Source organism: Paramormyrops kingsleyae, chromosome 14 (assembly GCF_048594095.1).
Source record: "Paramormyrops kingsleyae isolate MSU_618 chromosome 14, PKINGS_0.4, whole genome shotgun sequence".
In the NCBI taxonomy this organism is placed as follows: domain Eukaryota; kingdom Metazoa; phylum Chordata; class Actinopteri; order Osteoglossiformes; family Mormyridae; genus Paramormyrops; species Paramormyrops kingsleyae.
Genome location: NC_132810.1, coordinates 4,351,631 through 4,372,146, shown reverse-complemented (window position 1 = coordinate 4,372,146; position 20,516 = coordinate 4,351,631). Strand labels below are relative to the sequence as shown.

General features: G+C 43.1%; 1 protein-coding gene across 1 annotated transcript in view; it reads left to right on the top strand.

The window, feature by feature from the left end:
• The window catches only part of LOC111856224 (protein phosphatase 1 regulatory subunit 37), a 36,726-nt gene extending 16,279 nt beyond the window's left edge, over positions 1 to 20,447 (top strand). Inside the window, exons 5-13 of the mRNA XM_072698970.1 lie at positions 2,455 to 2,500; positions 3,080 to 3,180; positions 3,305 to 3,424; positions 4,153 to 4,300; positions 5,880 to 6,035; positions 6,117 to 6,229; positions 7,907 to 8,048; positions 8,139 to 8,305; positions 19,876 to 20,447. Coding sequence (XP_072555071.1) covers positions 2,455 to 2,500; positions 3,080 to 3,180; positions 3,305 to 3,424; positions 4,153 to 4,300; positions 5,880 to 6,035; positions 6,117 to 6,229; positions 7,907 to 8,048; positions 8,139 to 8,305; positions 19,876 to 20,244 — 1,362 coding nt within the window. The 3' untranslated portion in view covers positions 20,245 to 20,447. The remainder of the gene's footprint in view (positions 1 to 2,454; positions 2,501 to 3,079; positions 3,181 to 3,304; positions 3,425 to 4,152; positions 4,301 to 5,879; positions 6,036 to 6,116; positions 6,230 to 7,906; positions 8,049 to 8,138; positions 8,306 to 19,875) is intronic.
• Positions 20,448 to 20,516: the final 69 nt, after the last annotated feature.

Sequence of the window (20,516 nt, the reverse complement as noted above, 5' to 3'; positions counted from 1 at the left end):
TACAGTTTAATGATAGCTGAAAGGAGATATATTTAAAACGGCGCTCATAATAAGAGTATGTAATATCACGGCTTAACAAGCATATTTATTAAATGAAGTTTTTGAGGAAGATTAGTGCCTGGGGATGACCGTAGAAGGCTGTTTAAAACATTTACTGTACTCTGGGGCTTTCGGCTCCCTTTGAACAGTTTAAACCACATAAAAGAGCATTTCTTTTGGTTAGATCTTCATAAGACACAAAAACAATATCGGAGTTGGGCAAACAGTGGCTGCAGTTCTTTTGGTGTGATGCAGACGCATTGATAGCCTCAATGCGCAGCGCTGGTGAAGCATTTTAGATGGGTTTCATTAAGCGGACCTTCCCACCGAAACCCTGAATGTTGAGGTAGATACCCAAATCAGCAAGCTGAAGGGAGGCAGTAGACAAAGACCGCGTGTGATGAAAAGGCAGACGCCGAACACCGTATATTTTCATTCCGCATCCCTAATGGGCTCAGTGTTCACAGCAGCTGGACATGATCTGCATTAGTGGATGTGACTAATGGACGTGGCTTAATATGGGAGAGAGAAGGTTATTTCATTTTCCGGGGTAAATATTAAAAAGCATGCCCACATCATTTCTGGTTTAAGACAATCGGATAGCTGGGTCTCCTTTTTACTCAAGGCAGAAAACTGAAATATAGCATCCAGTAGCTGAACGGTGCCTAAAATCCTTTGCTTTAAATGGTGCCTGCTAAGGATGTCTAACCTATACTGTAACTTCGACTTGGTATCGCAGCAATCGGTAGTGGATGTTCATAATGCACCATCCACAGAAACGTAAACATATACAATGAATTTTTAGGGTTATGGCACATTTTATGACTCCAATTAATGGTTTTACCTTAGAAAGCACTATCTTCAATTTCAAATCGAGGTAGATGAACAAAGGAAAAAGTGAAAATATTTTGAAAGTCAATTAAAATTTTGTGTACGTTTTCATTTTTTTTTAATGATAAATTAAGTTACTAATTTTGTCTATGCTCTTTCTAGACACTGCAGGTTTAATTGCTAATTGTTAACTGGGAATGAATACATTTGCATATTAATTAGTCCCCCAATTTACATTTTTAATTTACTGCCTTCAAAGGGCGTGAGATAAAAGGTTGTGTTATTTTAAATAATTTATCCTTTATTGCTGAAAAGACGCTGAAAGGAAATATGCTGCTGATTTTAACCCTTGGGAACGTTTACAGTACTCACTGCTTATATTTCTAGTGTTTTAACTCATGAACTGTAAAATGCTCCTAGTCTTGTTCCTGTGACTTAGTTAGTCTGCTGAGGAACGGGAGCCGGCTGCCGGATCTCATCATTCCAGCGTAATCCACATCTTCCACGGTCATCCCTGGTTTTCCCTGCCATTCAGTCATGGTGTCACTGCAGTCATAGAAGCTGCAGACTGCAGCGGTCATACGTGCGGACGTCACTCTCCTCGTGACGCCATTATTGCAATGTGAGCGTTTTAAAGGCTTCTCGCTATCAAGCTCCATGAAATGAAACGAAAGAATAATTTTTTAGCCCCAATTCTACACATTCCTGCGACATTGCTCTGCACCAGACAGCTCATTAATTCTACATCACGATGGTCGCATCTCAGGTCCAAACGCTGCCTGGTGTTTCCCTGCCTTTGTGGTGTGACGCACGAGGACCTGCCTTTGGATCACTATGCTTCACGTGCTTGGTTAATGTCATCATACATGCTCTAATATTTTGACAAAACGGTACAAAAATTCCTAAACAAAAAATGAGAATCTGCATTTCTCCCAGCTTCCATCGCAATTCAGAGCCCAGGTGAAAAAAAAACAGACAATATATAATCAATAGAAATATTGTCAATCCTGTATTCCCATTACATACTACGCCATACGCCGTTACTAAAGACCCCCATATCTGACACCAGGTAAAGCACGAGGCAGGGAACCCCCCCACCCCCAGACAGGATACTGCTTCATGGCAGGGGGAGACTTCACTTCAGCTAGCTACATGCATTTGGACTGCAGGAAGAAACCAGAGAAAACTCCCCACATGGGGGGGGGGGCAAGATTCAAACCCAGCCCTGGAGGGGGGAGCTGACAGTGTTACCCCCTAAGGCACCCAATTAGCTGCTTAACACGTCATTATTATCTCACTATTCATCAAATCCAGCAAATTCCATATAGGCCTTCCAAATAGCAACAGCATTGCACTAAATTATTATCATCATATTTAAATATTTTTTTAGCATCACATTCTGTTTTCCAGAATATTTCATTTATTTGTGTACCGTGTACTATTTTTTAAATTTGCATCATGTTTGTTTGTTTGCACTATGTCTTTGTGCCTCGTCTGTTTGCAACTATATGTATGTTTGTTGCTGCACTATGTTCCTGCTGCTACATGCATCAGCATGATGAGTCTCTTTTACTTTTTCTCCAGGAGGGGGCGACACTGCAAGGCAGGTGCACACAGTTAGATCTGCAAGGTAACATTGCTACTGTCTTCTGATCGATCCCTGTGTGAAAAGGGATAGAATTTTAGTATTTACCACCGTGGTTCTCCATTTACTGCTCCTAATGATATTTACACCTACATGGCAGTGACTACTTTCAGGGGATCCGTCAGTCTCCACTCAATTAATGTAGAGTTGCAGATACATCAGGTCAGATTATCAAATTATACAATCGGTACAGAGGGCTTCATTGTGGAATAAATCCTCTGGTCCAATCATGACAGCAAGAAGCAGAACTTTGCATGTGCAGTGAGGACAATGGCACTGGGCATTAAACTGCTTCTACAGTAAGCTGCGTGCTTTGAGTTTTAGTTCCTGGAAACACCATCAGATTTAGGGCTAGACAAGCTCATTCCTTTGTAGGGAAAGTCTGAGTCGCTTTTATTCTTCTCTGCAGGGAGCGAAAGCTGAAAAGTCAGTGCAAACATTTGGGGCTGTTCTGGCCCCACTATTAACTCTGTTTTCCACCTTCAGAAAGCTTCGGCTCCTAACAGAGATGGGCAATTTGGCTGCGAGGAAATCATAATTATACAAATTCTGATTGCTTTTCAGGTGAACGATTAGATAACCATTCATGCGAGACTCTTGAAGATATTCTAAAATTACTGCAGTTTGATTTCATCAATCTACGGGAGACAGAGCTGGAGGAGAATGTAAGTGCTTTGAGAGAACAGCTTTGTTGGCTCTATGGACATTTATGCCTGTCATGGTGGAGCTTTGTGAACAGCTGTCTTTAGCCTTAACCTGCCTTGTCTGACGCTCAGTGATGTTTTTTAGGGTGCTGCTTCGTTGTTGGACATGATTTTATACTATGAATCAGCAAAACATCTGGACATATCTTTCAATGCAAATATTGGGATTTCAGGTTGGCAAGCACTTTCGCACTTAATTCAGCAGGTACAGTTCAATAACAATCACCTTCTAAGACCTGTATTAACAGTGTATTATTAAAGCCTTTGTGATTATCAGTTATCAACATTTTAACCCTGCTGTACACTGTTTGCAGAAGTGGATCCATTTTCTAAGAATTCAAATTGAACTGTGTGAATAGGCAGAAAGTTTGGTTATGTTACATTAAGTGCATCTTCATAATGCCTTTATACTACATTCGTAGAACATTCAGTGCACCTTCATAATGCATTTATAGTACATTCATAAGCAGATCTTAAAATACCTTAACAGCTTAAATATACATTAATAACAAACCTGATATGATAATAACAAATATCGTAATCATATAATCATATCATGTTTGCTCTTAATGTGTATTACAGCTGTTAAGGTATGTTAGATATTGAGGTATAATTACGTGTTGCTTATGAATGCGTTATCAAGCTGCACTGAATGTTCTGTAAGTGCATTATAAATAACGGTGCACTGAAAGCGTCATTAATGCATTACGAAGACACAGTTAATGATAAGTGTTACCGAAAGGTCTATGGCAAAAACCACACATGTAATCGGCTACATGAAATGTCATATATCACTGGGAAAGAAACCCTTCACGTGTGAAACGCATAGTCTAGAAGGAAGGGTGGAGCAGCCTTGGAGGAAGAGCTGAAGGGGGCTTGGGGTTAGAGGTGAGCAGGTCCTGGGATCATTTACGGCTCACGCTTCTCCCGCAGAGCCGCTCCCTGGAGAGGCTGGATGCCAGCGACATGCCCCTCTTGGAGCGACCCGCGCGCTTGCTGTCAGGATCTCTCCTTACCAGCAGGTTGTCAGTTCTGCACTTGGACAACAGCAGTCTGAGTGGAACACCCCTCTTCACTCTAGGTAGGCCTGCACTCCTGGGGACAGGTCCAGGGTCACAGGGGAGCGTGCCAAGAAAGGACAAACATTTAAAGCCTATTCTCACTGTGCATTTCAGTTCATTGTGGAGTAGAATTTCTATTATTTAACAAAGAAAAGGTTATTAGGATCATAATACAGTGTTTCACGAGTGATTTACATATTGCTCCTTTCACAGAAACAATACATACCTAAACGTAGTGGTCGCTGACGTGTGTGTCTGTCCAAGGCCTCCCTGGGAGGGCCCAGCACAGGGACAGAGCCGGCCAGGCTGACCAGCAGGAACAGATGATAGGAGAAGGAGAGCCAGATTTTGGCCCTTGACCCACACAGCAAGAATCACCCAGGATTAGATGTCCTAATCTTCTGCTTGTCACTTTACACAATGCTGCACCGATCTGCACGTACCACTGCAGCCAGTAACTTCATAACCCGATTTAGCTGTGATATTGGAGTCACTTTCACTGATAATGCTGCTGTTACAGGCAATGAGAAATTATTTGGTTCTGAACTATGGAGAAGTTGAAATATAGTTCATGCGCTTTTTATATACGAATATTATATGTTACAGAACAATAGGAGAAACTAAAAGCAATGCTGGGAAATGGAGTGGTCTGCTTTGCGTGGTCTACACCTGACTAACAGAGTCCAAAGAGAACCAGTCTCATATGCTTCAGTTCCAGATGAATTCGTGGAATTCCTGATGAAGAAAAGTTGACCAAATGTTTGCTGTGACTTTGAGTTAGAAAGGGAAATGTTTGCCCTGGCAGACTTAGAAAGTCCCAGGTACAACTGAATAGAAACTTGCTCCTATCATATCCTTGACATGTCTTCGCCGAGGGCCAAGCTCGTGGATGTTGGCCGCACGTCACAGCTATTGATCGGCAGGCTGTCGATGCAGATCTGGTGTCCACACATTAGATTCACCAGAATCAGTCTGGACTACAACAACGTGGACAGACAAAAAAATAAAAAATAAAAGTACTTCATCAAACATCAACCAAATATATTTGATGAGCCACTGTGTGTGTTACAAGAAAACCACAGCAATCATAAAAATCATAAACACCTGTATTGTATTATTTTGAAAGGTCGGAATACAAAGAAAACCCAAAACGCATATCCAATCAAGTAGCTGAAGAAGCTTCACATGTTGACACTGCAAACTGATGCTGGTTGACTGAACAGAGCAAAACACAGAGAGGAAGCACTTATGAATGACTGGAGAACGTCTAGGAACAGTGCACTCAAGTCCTGAAATGTCTGTCAGCTCTTTGATACTGACATGCACACTCATGTGGTTCTATTTACTTACATCTAGTTCATCACAAAGGGCAGTAATTTCAGGGGATTCTTCAAAAGGAATCAAAAAATGAAGAAAAAAAAACATCTGAGATGTGTCTCTAACTCTTTCAAAGAAGTTGTATGATAGTAGCTGTAAGAGAGGGATGGTGTGACCCTCTATGGAGCCCACAACTATACTTCTGTATCTACAATCATAGTTACAGTTATTTTTTTTTCTTCTCAAAGTACTTCATTGATGTATTTCTGGTCTGATTCTCAGTTGGAATTCTTAAGATGAATACCACCCTTCGAGAGCTTTATCTGGCTAACAACAAGCTGAACAGTTTCCAAGATTCAATGCAACTGGGAGACCTTCTGAAGTTCAACCAGAATCTCAAGTGTCTGGACATCAGCAATAATCTGATAACTGATTCAGGTGAATGTTACATCAATTCACAGTTAACAACTCTGTCTACTGCATTGGTGGCTTTGCAATGGGATTCGTGTTCCCCAGCAGGTCTGGAGGAGATCTGTGATGGTCTAAAAGCTCAGAGAAGCAGACTGCAACAACTCGTGCTGTGGGGTAACCATCTCACAAACCATGGCATGTTCCACCTGGCTGGCGTTCTGGTAAGAAAAACCCAGAGAAGGCTGCAATGACAAAGCGTTACTCACACTAAACCAGTGTTACCCAGTCTGGTCCGCAGGGACCTACAGCCGGTCTGCGTTTTGGCTCCCTTTGAGCTACCTGCCAGACAGTCTACATTTTTGCTCTCAAAAATGCGGACTGTGTGTGGGTCCCCAAGGATCGGATTAGGCAACACTGCACTAAAACACATTTATGGATTCTGTGCATAGTACGATTGACACTCAGTACAGTCTGCTGCCCCAAGACTTCACACCACTTTACGGGAGAGAGAAGCTGTGGAAGACTCCACAAAGGCTGCTAGAACAGCTGCCTGAGAACAGCCGTGTTCCTCCTCTGGAGTCAGACTCCACAGTATCAGACCTCAGCGTTGACAGAGTAAAAGACAAACTATCTAGGACCTCCTGTAAAATCAGATCTGCTGACTGTCAGAGTAAAGCACATGCTCTTTCATTCCAGCAAGAGAAATTAAATGGATACAAATTAAGGGTCTGCTGTTCTCCCCTCTTGGCTTACAGGTTGGTTAGTCTGGGGTAAAAATAAAGCCTGTTCTCACCACTCCAGCTGGCTGAATGGGATCACTTTGATTAAATAATACATATGTGTTATGGAGTTTTTTCTTATTGTGGACTGTCATTAAGAAGGATACGTGGATGTCTTTGTGACTATAATGATCATAATTAGCCCAAAGGCTGGTCCTGTTGAATATGACACTGGAAGGGCTGTTATTAACCTTTTTTCTGTGTTGTCTAAAAAAAAAAGAAAAGAAACAATGAACCAGAAACTGTTCCACTGGAGTCTCAGGCATCATTAAATAAAATAACACAACAATAAACTATATTCGTTATGAATAGGCAAATTCCACCATTGACCACAGCTTTTTTTCCCCCTGAAATCATATGACTTTGTTTTAATGATTTATGTTTTCAGGATGTGACACAATCAAAGATTTTTAAAAGGGTAAAAGATTCCACCAATAGCTGGATCAGCCTTTGATTACTTTGGGCTTTCCCGGTCCAGGCCCAATGCCAGAAATAAAATTTCATGGGGTGTCCGGCAACCGATTTTGCAGACTGGCAGAGAGAAGGTGGGGGGGGGGGCTGCCTGATCCTATTTATCTTGTTACAGCTTGCATTACCACAAACATAGAAGCAACAAAAGCGCATTTGTTGTAGTGACAAAAATGAATAATTTCAAAGCACTCGAAATACAGAAGGCAACTCAACTCCTTACCCCTCTGTGGCATTAAGCTGGTGCTTGTGCTCTCTGCCTTGGCGCACGTGTGCCAAGTGAAGAGTTTGGGGAATGATAGTTTAGGAGGCTCCAATCAGGGCCTGTAAGGGCTGTGGGGTGTTTGGGGGTTTTTGTTGATACCCAGCCCATCCCCTCCTTCATTAAAGTCATTGTTTGGGGCAAAAATAGTATGAAATACCAAGGTGTTGACTGGAAAGTGGCCAAATCAGTAAATTATTCACATCTGCATGGTGGTATTTCCTCTCTACAGTTGAATTAATTAGCTAAACGCTGAAACATAATGAAAAGCCCCCCCCCCCCGCACCCAACTCCTTTCCCAGATTTTTTAGCAAAATGGTTTTCTCTTTTAAAAAGTCTCTGAAAATCCTATTTGCATGTAGCCTCATACTGGGCATGCTCTATTCCAGCCTTCGATAAAAACACTGGAAATATTGAACTTGGGCAACAACAGTCTTGAGAACCAAGGCGTTCAAACCCTGAAGGAGGCCTTCATCTCCAGCCCCTCACTGCTGCAGCTGGACCTCAGCTCTACGGGAATCACCTGCGAAGGTATAACAGTTTATCACTGTCTGCGGTGTTTTCACACATTAGCAAACAAAAGAAATGATCTTTCATTCCGTCTGGGTTTATCTTTGTCAGGTGTTGTGGTCCTGGCTGAATTCATCGCTGAAAGTCGTCACATCCAGCAGCTTGATATTTGCGAAAACCTGATTGGCACTGGTGGCCTGCTGGCTCTGTCACACGCTCTGAAGTTTAACCGGACGCTGGTCAAGGTGGAGCTGGACAAAAAGCCTAAGGAGGAAGAGGTCAGTTTCAAACTCTACTTTTTATACAGCCTGCTTAGAGCATGATGGAATTGCTCAGTGACACAGTCTGTTTTCTGGGTGATTCATATCTGTGGAAACTCATTCAGGGTCCATGTTAGCTGGCAAACTTATGTTGCTCTCCCACCTCTAGTTAGTCATTTTCAGTCGTATCCAATTAAACGCCACGACGGGATAAACAGCAGCTGCTGTGTATATCTGCTGCTTGCTACCATCATCCTGTCTCTGAGCATTAAGAGTCTGGTACTGTATCACACAAGTTAAAGACAGATAAAATCACCATTACATAAGTGTACATATGTGTTGTGTCATGCATTTAGTGTTCAGTCCTTTGCAAAAAACTGTATTACATATACATATTAACATTGTTAATTGTATGCTGCTATACAGTAAGACGTTGATGTATTGTATATTATCTTTGTGTTGCATGTTCTAAGTGAATCTCAAAATCTCTAAGAACAAAAAAGCTGTATATCTGGCTGATATTCAGGTTGATTAACTCTGCTTGCCAATAATTACTAGGTATCATCTTTTTATGCACAAATCATGTTTAATTTTTTTGTGTCAGAATGAGTAAAAGGGCTTTAGCTTCCTCCCTGAATTGCAAGGGAGTAACTACTGGGGTAACTAATGCAGGATAAAGAGTTTGTTGGTCTCATAAATCTCATTCAGGTGTGATAGATCATGTCACTAATATTTTACCAGTGCTTGATTTCCTGATGACTTTATATCATAATATAGCATAAATTCACATTAATTACAAACAATCATAAATGTTTTTGGCGGAGATAAATCGCTAATAAGCACTATTTCCAGGTAAAATAATGCTCGCTTATAGTATCTTTGTTTACATCTTACATTTTTACATCCATCTCCGAGCTTCTCCATTTGATCATCGCCCAGTTTGGTGTGACGATCAATTATTTACTCATTTGAAATATTGATGTAGGCATAGCTGGAAGGCCACCATGGAACGGAAGCATTTCTCCCCGGATACATCTGTCAACCAGACTAATGAACAACATATCAAACATCACTGCCAAACATTCTACACACAAGGTTAAATATCTGTGTGTTAATGAAAACATCCATCTCAGCTATAAATAGTATAGAAACACATATTTCTGTAAAACCAAATGCTATGTATGCAGTGTTTTAAAAGCAACAGGGTTTCTGGGGCAGGATTCTAACTACACATGAAGTTGGAATAAACAGTGTGTGTGTGTGTGTGAGGGGGGCAGGGGGGTTAACTAGGATAAAAGGTCATTTTGCTCCTAGGAATGCTGTCATCTTTAGCAGCTAATAGGATCTCCATGCACAGACACATTTTTGAGGATATTGACCTTTTTTAGTCATGGTGTGATTTTTCTGTAGATGAACGTCTTCATTCCATTTTCCAATAGACACAGTCATTTTATGATCCTGCTTGTTCTGTTGACCCGGTTGTGTGGCCTTTCTGTAGATGAACGTCTTCCTTCGGTCTTCCTGTGGACCCAGTCATTGTGCGCTTATTCTGCAGACCCAGTTTTTGTGTGGTCTTTCTGTAGACGTGGTCTTCACTCCGCCTTGTTATAGACATAGTCCTTGTGTACTCCTTCTGTGGACCCGCTTGTGTGATCTTTCCGTAGATGTCGTCTTCATGCTGGCTTCCTATAAACATGGTCATCATGCACTCCTTCTGTATTCATGGTCTTCATGTACATTTCTATTTGCATATCAAGTACAACTTCTTGACATGTTCAAAGGAAATGGCCCTGCTTGCTAGCTGTGTAATTTACTGTGACACTCATTTCCATATCGAGGCATTAATTAGCCCCTCTGAGTGCCGCGTAGCACAGAGCTGGAGCTCAGGGTGCAGTCACCAGGGGTTAGCCGCAAAGGGCCTGTGGTGAGCAGGCCACCGTGATCGGGATGTTTGCTTCCAGCTCACATGGGGGCATGACACGGCAGTGCTCACTCCTGCAGGCTCCTTGAAGTCTCACATTTGATGGCTCTTGCTTTCACATTAACAGCATCACTTCCTACTGCTCTCTGAGCTACGATTCATAGTCATACTGGTGGAGGATATGTATGCATGTTAATGGAGCTGAGTACGTAGGGTGGAATTAAAATGTTCTAGGCCTCATCATGAATACGCTGAGCTTTTACAATCTGAGCAGTAGGTGCAGCTTTCGGTTTTACTTCCTCAAAATATTGGGCTGTTTTTTTAGTGAACAGGCTCCTTTCCCCTGTGCAGTAGACCTTAGGGTCCCCTCCATGTCTGTCCTTCCAGCTGGAGTACCAGGTCACAAAGGACACTGCACACTGGGGGGAGAACGGCAGCCTCTGTCCCTGTCATACTGGTTTGCCTGCCTGGGCACCGTGGAGGGGAGATAATTGGATTTGTTGTCACCTCCAGTAGCTGCCAGGAGCTGGCGTCTGCTGTGGTTAGCAATGAAGACATCACTGTGACAGGGCCCAGAGAATGAATCAGCTGGCATCCTGGCAATGCCAGTTAAGGCTGGGGCAGTGTCCAGGCAGCCAGGGTTAGACCAGCTGTTCAGCACACCTCCAAGTTGTGGCAGAGATGGGGCTTCCAGCTCTTGTCCGCTTTGCCAGCTGGAGAAGAAGAGGCCAAGGCTGCTCAGTGATGGTCTGTCAGTCAGTCAAATGCTGCTCCATATTGTGCAATTTCACATAAATAGCTTTACAGTTGATTTCCAGAGGAGTTAAAAAAAAAACTGGAAGCTCCTTCAGTATGACTCTAAGTGTGTATAATACGAAGATAAATATCTGTACATGGTCTGAGCAGGGAGACCAGTCCGGCTTGGAGATACTGTTACTGACATCAGGGCGCTGGGCTTGTGCTTGAAGCTAATTTAGTAGAATGTCTTGGGAAAGTCAGATACATTCAGTGGACTAACTACATAGGGAAGGATGTCCCAAAGAAAGAGAAAAGAAAGAACAGAATAAATTTATGTTCATGATCACATAATAATGTTCACATTATTGTAAAGTTAAAAACAGAGCTGTTTGAAGGTCTGTTGCCGTCGCTCAAGCTTTGATTTGGTGCCTTCTGGGTTGCCTCTGCAGTCCTTACAGAACACTGTGAAATGGTCCCCAAGGATATGGGGTGTCGAGGTGTGAGCTAGATGCATCTGTTGGCTCACTACTCTTCCCATTCTCCCCAAATACCTAATAAAATAAAAACCCTTAAGAGCTGCCGGTAAGGGCCATAGGATTCTCCCCTAGACCTACGATGTGCAACTCTTCAAACAGAATATAAAAACCATTTATGAGCAATTCAGATAATAAGCTGCAAAAGACCCGGGTTTTAGTGAACCACCTGACTGTCATTAGGCATTAGCCTGAGTGTTGGCCCTCAGGTGTGAAAACTTCACATTAACTCCTATAGCCCTGAAGATCTCAAGAAAACCCTGAATAAATGAGCTGAATTGACTCTCTGATTTGCAAAGGACCAAGATTTTGGAAAACAAAACTACTCAGTCCTGAGTTTTCACTAAATAAAAAAGGAAAACAGTAAGAATGCCAAAAATTCCCGTTCAATCTTGAGAAGACAGACAATATCAGCTCATTCACTTCAATGTAATTCATCTTATTCACATAAATGCAAATGTAGTTTAGCTTCAGATTTTTACTAACTTGCAAAGCTTAGGGCTGCATCAAACACTTCTGACATTCTTGAAGATGAGTAGACATCTCTGGCCATGTCTGATGAGTGCCAGATTGCAGCCAAAAATTCGACCGTATCTTATGTGTGCCAGAATTTCAGCCAGCAGTCTGATCATCTTTGATGAGTGCTAGATTTCAGCCGTGAGTCTGCTCATCGCTGATGACTGCCAGATCTCAGCCGGCAGTCTTACAGACTCCGTTGAGTGCCAGATTTCAGCCGTGAGTCTGACCACCTCTGATGACTGCCAGTTATCAGTCGGCAGACTGACCATATCAGATGCATGCCAGATATCAGCCGGCAGTCTTGCAGACTCCGATGACTGCCAGAATTCCCGTCGGCAGTCTAACCATCTCTGATGAATGGCAGTTATCAGCCGGCAGTCTGAACATCTCCGATTCGATTTATTTTTATATAGCGCCTTTCACAATAGTCGGCCCAAGGTACTTTACATGAATGTGTACAGAATAATTCAAAAACAAGGAAAAGGGAAGACAGAAATAAAATTTAAAAAGCCAGATAATAATGGAAGAGAGGAAGCAAAAACTCCAAAAAAGGGAGAAAAATAAAAACACTGTGGGAGTCCAAGGTCAAGTGGCTGACAAGGAAGTCTGCATTCTGGGATCTGAATGTAAGCTTGAATTATTTCTGTTAAGTAGGCAGGTGCTAGACCAGGGGTGGGCAGTCTTGTCCTCAAATGGCCATGCAGTGTGTGTGCAGGTTTTTGGGATAACCTTCAGGTCAGCTATTTAAACCCAGGTGTGAGGACTCTTCAGCCAATCACAACCCAATATCAAATTGAAGTCTAGAGTAGAATGATCAACCACGTCAAAGGCCGCACTAAGGTCCAGAAGCATGAGTACAGTCTCATTGTCAGCATCAGTTGCCATTGTTAACTCAGGCAGGTTCAAAACATCAGGGCAAGGAAAGCAAGTCAGTCAAAAGCAACCTGTCCAGTAAGGGTAACCCAGCAAAATCCAAAATGAAAGACCACAGTAAAATTTAGAAATCTATACAGTACTAATCAACAGAGATTTCAGAAACACTAGGAAAAATGTGAGCGGCAGTGTTTTGTCAGTGCTGACTAAAATAACCTGGCCGGCCACCAGCCATAGTGTTTTGACAACGGAAAACCTGCAATATGCACAACAAATGCACAGCATTAGTCCCATTACCTGCCAGCGACACTCAAGAGAGTCCAGGAGGGACAGGAAACTTTTGCTGAAGGCATCAGTCTCTATGTCCACAAATGTATTGAATTTTCCAAGTATTATAATATTAAATAATATAAATATAAATTAATTCAGTTAGGAACATTGTGAATGGTCCAGGTGGTTCGTATAGTGTAAGAATGTGGATGGGCGGATTAAATGCCATTTGAAGTAGCATAACTTCAAATGCTGTAAAATCTCTTATGATTTTGGGACTGATTTTTAACAGCGAGTTTGAAATAGCTGCCAGGCCGCCTCCACGCCCAGAGCCCCACGGTTTCTGCACGAAACTAAACCCGTCAGGTGAGGCTTCAACCAGAGGAACAGCGTCTGCGGGTCTCAGCCAGGAATCTCTGATGAAGCACAGGTCTACACCAGTGTCAAGCACCATGTCATTGACAAGAAGTGATTTGTTTCTTAGAGAGCAAATATTCTCTAATGAGCATTTTATGTTGGGTTTATGCCGAGTCATTTAATCTTAACAGTCTAGTAATAGTCATTATTAGTAATAGTTACTTCTTTCTAGCTCATTCAACTCTGTTTCTAAGTAATTGTTAGAATTAGGGGATGCCAAGCTATAGAGCACCTGGTTCAGAGCCAGACATGAGTAAACAGTGGGAAAATAAACAGCCGAGGCCTGGATGGTGCTTTTTGCCATCCAAATGATCCCCTCCCATTAGGATGGAGACTGTCCCGTCTTTAGAAGCCAGGCTGTACCCAAATAAGTCCCATTTATTAATAAAGGCTATGTTTTGAATTAAGACCAAGTCTCTAACCAGCAGTTTAGGGAGAGTAACATCCCCTCTACAGAGATTTGGTAAGGGACCAGAGACAATTAGATTCCGACATTTTGTTTTTGCATGTGCACACATAGAAATGAAGTTCCTCAGATTGTTGGGACTTTATGTCATTAGTTCCAGCATGAACAACAAAGGTGGAGACTTCATTGCTGGAGAGTGAGTCCAATTTCCCCTCAATGTTCGAAACTCTGGCCCCGGAGAGGCATTTTACACAATCCGCTGCTTTATGATTGTTACAAACTCTAACGTTTCTAACTATTGAATCTCCTGTTACAAACACTTTTTCTGCTTTGGTAGTCACACTGCTGAGGGCAGATAACCTATTGTTAAGTGGAACAGCTGACTGGTGTGCAGGAGCACTGATAAATGCCAGATTTGAGCCAGCAGCCTGACCATCTATGTTGAATTCTAGATATCAGCGGGCAGTCTGACTGTCTCTGATGAGTGCCAGATATCAGCCAGCAGTCTGAATCTGAGTATCTATGACGAATTCTAGATATCAGTGGGCAGTCTAAATGTATTAGGTGAGTACCAGATTTTAGCCAGGAGTCAGACTGTCTCTGATGAGAGCCAGATTTCAGCCAGGAGTCAGACTGTCTCTGATGAGTGCCAGACTTCAGCCAGGAGTCAGACTGTCTCTGATGAGAGCCAGACTTCAGCCAGGAGTCAGACTGTCTCTGATGAGTGCCAGACTTCAGCCAGGAGTCAGACTGTCTCTGATGAGTGCCAGATTTTAGCCAGGAGTCAGACTGTCTCTGATGAGTGCCAGATTTCAGCCAAGAGTCAGACTGTCTCTGATGAGTGCCAGATATCAGCCAGCAGTCTGAATCTGAGTATCTATGACGAATTCTAGATATCAGTGGGCAGTCTAAATGTATTAGGTGAGTACCAGATTTTAGCCAGGAGTCAGACTGTCTCTGATGAGAGCCAGATTTCAGCCAGGAGTCAGACTGTCTCTGATGAGTGCCAGACTTCAGCCAGGAGTCAGACTGTCTCTGATGAGTGCCAGACTTCAGCCAGGAGTCAGACTGTCTCTGATGAGTGCCAGATTTTAGCCAGGAGTCAGACTGTCTCTGATGAGTGCCAGATTTCAGCCAAGAGTCAGACTGTCTCTGATGAGTGCCAGATTTCAGCCAAGAGTCAGACTGTCTCTGATGAGAGCCAGATTTCAGCCAGGAGTCAGACTGTCTCTGATGAGTGCCAGATTTCAGCCAAGAGTCAGACTGTCTCTGATGAGTGCCAGATTTTAGCCGAGAGTCAGACTGTCTCTGATGAGTGCCAGATTTTAGCCAGGAGTCAGACTGTCTCTGATGAGTGCCAGATTTCAGCCAGGAGTCAGACTGTCTCTGATGAGTGCCAGATTTCAGCCAGGAGTCAGACTGTCTCTGATGAGTGCCAGATTTTAGCCAGGAGTCAGACTGTCTCTGATGATTGCCAGATTTCAGCCAGGAGTCAGACTGTCTCTGATGAGAGCCAGATTTCAGCCAGGAGTCAGACTGTCTCTGATGAGTGCCAGATTTTAGCCGAGAGTCAGACTGTCTCTAATGAGTGCCAGATTTTAACCGGGAGTCAGACTGTCTCTAATGAGTGCCAGATTTTAACCGGGAGTCAGACTGTCTCTGATGAGTGCCAGATTTCAGCCAGGAGTCAGACTGTCTCTGATGAGTGCCAGATTTTAGCCGAGAGTCAGACTGTCTCTGATGAGTGCCAGATTTTAGCCGAGAGTCAGACTGTCTCTGATGAGTGCCAGATTTTAGCCAGGAATCAGACTGTCTCTGATGAATGCCAGATTTTAGCCGAGAGTCAGACTGTCTCTGATGAGTGCCAGATTTTAGCCAGGAATCAGACTGTCTCTGATGAGTGCCAGATTTTAGCCGAGAGTCAGACTGTCTCTGATGAGTGCCAGATTTTAGCCAGGAGTCAGACTGTCTCTGATGAGTGCCAGATTTCAGCCAGGAGTCAGACTGTCTCTGATGAGTGCCAGATTTCAGCCAAGAGTCAGACTGTCTCTGATGAGTGCCAGATTTCAGCCAGGAGTCAGACTGTCTCTGATGAGTGCCAGATTTCAGCCAGGAGTCAGACTGTCTCTGATGAGTGCCAGATTTTAGCCAGGAGTCAGACTGTCTCTGATGAGTGCCAGATTTTAGCCGAGTCAGACTGTCTCTGATGAGTGCCAGATTTCAGCCAGGAGTCAGACTGTCTCTGATGAGTGCCAGATTTTAGCCGAGAGTCAGACTGTCTCTGATGAGTGCCAGATTTCAGCCAGGAGTCAGACTGTCTCTGATGACTGCCATATTTTAGCCGAGAGTCAGACTGTCTCTGATGAGTGCCAGATTTTAGCCAGGAGTCAGACTGTCTCTGATGAGTGCCAGATTTTAGCCGGGAGTCAGACTGTCTCTGATGAGTGCCAGATTTCAGCCAGGAGTCAGACTGTCTCTGATGAGTGCCAGATTTTAGCCGAGAGTCAGACTGTCTCTGATGAGTGCCAGATTTTAGCCAGGAGTCAGACTGTCTCTGATGAGTGCCAGATTTTAGCCAGGAGTCAGACCATTTTTAATGAGTGCAAGGTATCAGCCAGCAGTCTGGCCCTTATCTGATGAGTGCCAGATTTCAGCTGTCTGTCTGACTATCTGTTATACGTAGCAGATTTCAGTCAGTACTCTGATTGTAGGTGATAACTGTAGCAGGTTGAGTACTATTGAATGAAGGAGTGGGCGTATTTATACAGGTAAGTGCATTGAAGAGGTATCAGCGTAGAGTATAAGCTTGGCAACTCTACCAGTCACCCTCGGGCCCATTGGAATCGCTCCGATCTGTGCACAGGTGACTATCCCCACGCTGTCTTCACACCTGCGCTGACCTCACCTTGCTATCCGTTGCCATGCCAACCTAGAGAGGATTACTGCAGGCACCGTGCACTCGTGCAGATGGTGATGTGGCACAAGGGTACGGATATCACTCCTCAGCAGCCCTGAGCATGGCTTCCTCTAATAGAAACATAGTACACCTTACCAGGGGACTGTGGGCTCTAACATGGCACCTTTTGGGTGGGGGGGGGGGGCACAGTATCTCATATGCAGCGAAGACAGGCTTACTGTAATCATTGGAATTATGTCTTAAACATGTCAATTCAGCGTCATCGCATGTATTGTTTTTCCACATGAAATGTTAGGTACTATTCACACTCAGGAACACTATTTCAGTACAGTATGAGTGAGTTCCATGATTTCACTTGGCACTGCTGTCATGTACACTTCAGCAAGTCATGCAATTTTAATTAGATTGTGTGTGGTGCCCTACGGTGCACAAAAAGAACCAAACACGCGCTAATAACTTTTTAGCATGACGCCATTTACATGTACAGCTGTGGATGTCGATTGCATCATCTGTGAAAGAAGCTAACAGCACTGAGAAGATCCCCTTAGGTATCAACCCAGGTTACTGAACAGCCGGGTAATGGCTGCAAATCAGTAGAATAGCCAGTCTTAATTAGACTCACAAATACGAGGTTTTACACATCCATTAACTTCACGATATGTCTACATAAAATTGCTGGAGCTAATTATACACATGCTTAGTTAGCAAAAATATGGGCAGGTCAGTAATACACACACACTTACACTATACAGGCCAGTCAGCAGCTTTCCATACAGATTTACTGCAAAGCTACATAAAAATGAATTTTAAAATAAAAAAAAAAATACTACGTACATATTAGAAGAATACAACATACTCAGTGGTCTGCACTAGTCTTAAATCATTTACATAATCACAGAAAATATAAGCTAGAATAAGACATTAAATAAAATGCACTAATATTAATTGTAACCTATCAATCTTACATAAACAGTCCAGTAGAGGGCTGTAGTGAGCCTGCAGCCTATCCCAGAAAACACAAGGCACCCTGGGTCGCATGCTGTTCCATCACAGGGCCCACACTATGGCTAATGTAAAAACTCTAGCTTGTGTGTTTTTCATGGGGATACCAGTGTACCCAGAAGAAACCCACCCAAACATAGAGGAAACACACAGACTCCATACAGACCCAGAAACGAGAACCAGACCTGCAGCCCTGTAGGTGTGAAGCTATAGGACACCCAAAGGGCAGCCTTTGTTAAACCCCACCTCAAAATGCAAATGAACCAGCTCCTGCTCTAGCCAATGTCTTTCAGCCATTATGAGTACAACAGTGACATCTAGAGGTCAGTCGAGGAAGAGGCTTCATACCTTTAAACATTGGAAACAGTTTTTAGCTGCTTGTCCAAAGCCAACATTAAATACTCCACAAAGATAATCCTCCAAAATGCTCAATTCAGTGCAATTTATTTTTATATAGCACATTTGGCAACAAAGTCTCCGCAGGGTGTTTGACAAGGGTGTGAAGTCTGCCTTTATATCATTTATACAGACGGAAAGAAAAAGCCAGAAAAAACAGAGGAGAGGAACCAAAAGCTCCCAAATAGGGAGGAAAAAATACCTCTGGGGCTCCAAAGCAGACTGGCTGCCCAACTCCAACATGTTGTCTGTATGATTTTTTTTCCAATATGAAATGCCAGAAAATACGTACTTATAAATCTGGAATATCTGCATAGAATGTAGCATCCTCGTCATGTCTCAGAAAACATTTTAGTGTGTTATACTCTATAACAATATATGTGACTTACTGTAACTGGTAAGGCATAAAACATACATGTCAATCCTTTCTGCAGCTTGGACAATGTCATAAACAGCACCAACTGCTATAAGTACTTAAAAATGCAACAAAAGAATTTGCATTGTCAGGTACAGACTCAGTGGGAATACTTTCTGGTATGTTCTATACCATATTAATAGAAACAAAATGTCACACGTTACTGATACATCTGGCCAGTAACCCTGCATTCCCTTCCGACGTCTTTCCAAATGTCACAGAACCAAAAGGCTGGGTACACTTTCCGTGGTGTGGTTTTTAAAAAGACAAAATTTGACAATTATATTTTAATTTGATAATTTATTAATATATATAATATATTTAATTTTATATTTTAGTTACAAAATGGTTGTGTTTCTTTAAAAGTGAGTGGGCTGAGAGCTGTCATTGGGAAAGAAGAAAGATTACTTCAAATAACAGACTGCCCACTAAAGTTAGTTACCTTTGCTCAGTATCTACAGATGTTCCTCATGCTCTACAACCTACAACCACAACAAGACAAAAAAATATATATATGTGTATATATCAGAGACAGTATATATATATATATGTGTGTGTGTGTAGGTTCACATATTTATAATACACACACACACACACAGTATGTATTGCTGAAATGATGCTTAAGGAGCATCTTGAAATGAATGTGCACCATAGTTTGCTCCAGCAGTCCTGGCTCAGCAGTAGCTGTGGGTTGGCTGGGCCTTTAGCTGCAGTAACCCGGCCCATACATCAGCGCCACAGTGCGATGCTGCCGCTGCTGCTGCCGCCGTTCTTGGCCGGAGGATTCCAGCATGATGCCCTCTTCTGCTCCTGGGGAGCAGCCCTGCCCAGCTGCCACTGTCTGACAGCTCCGTAATCAATCTCTTTACAAGTGTAGCTGCTGAGCCGAGCTGGTTTCCCACTGCCGGGCACGGTTGGCAAGAGGGTGGCCAGCTCTGCCTGGCAGGAGTTCGCCCACCCAGTCCCCTTAGGACTGATGAGGAGCAGTTAAAGGAGTGGAAAAGCATGATGAACCAGAAATTTGGCTCAGCGACGCGGCATGTGTCGCCGTGCATGAAATCTATGTTAGGTGCTCATTCGGACTATTTCTTATTATGAGCTACAGAAACAGCTAAGCAGTAAAAAATTACGTACAAAAACTAACTGCGTGCCACGTTGCTTTTCTCTTTCATTTTTTTTAGGACGACTTTCTGATTGAAACTCAGAAAAATCTTCTCTGCAAAATCTCTGAACGCTTGAAAAATAATGCTACGACGAATGGAACCAAGTCATCGCAGCAAAATCATCCGGCCTGCTACATTAACCCAACAGCCCCGGAGTTAAGCTACCCGCCCGCCTCTCCAGGGTCGAGCGATCGGTCCAGCGACGAAAGCCCAACACCCCCAGAATTAATGCATCCACCCAGCCACATCGGCGACGTTACCATAGAACCCGCATATTTAATCCATCCATCTATCCACAACAGCCCAGCATCTACGGAATTAAGCCACTCAGATACATCAAGCATGTGGCCCACACACATTACCCAAGCCCATCTTCCTCAGAACTGAATAAGCCACCTAACTATGCTGACAACATTATCCCAGAATGCAGTGGCCCTCCAGTCTACAATACCCGTGATACGTCAGTTCCTGAATATCCAACTTACCTTCCAAACAACTTCATCTTTCTCAGCCTATCTCCATCTTTCAGATCCTACCAAATCTGCCCCCCCCCCCCCCACTACCAGAAATTTCAACATATTCTCCTTGATCCAGCCTCTCAGCTTCACCCATGCAATGACGCATTTACGTATTCCCATCATATACCAGTTTAGGAATCA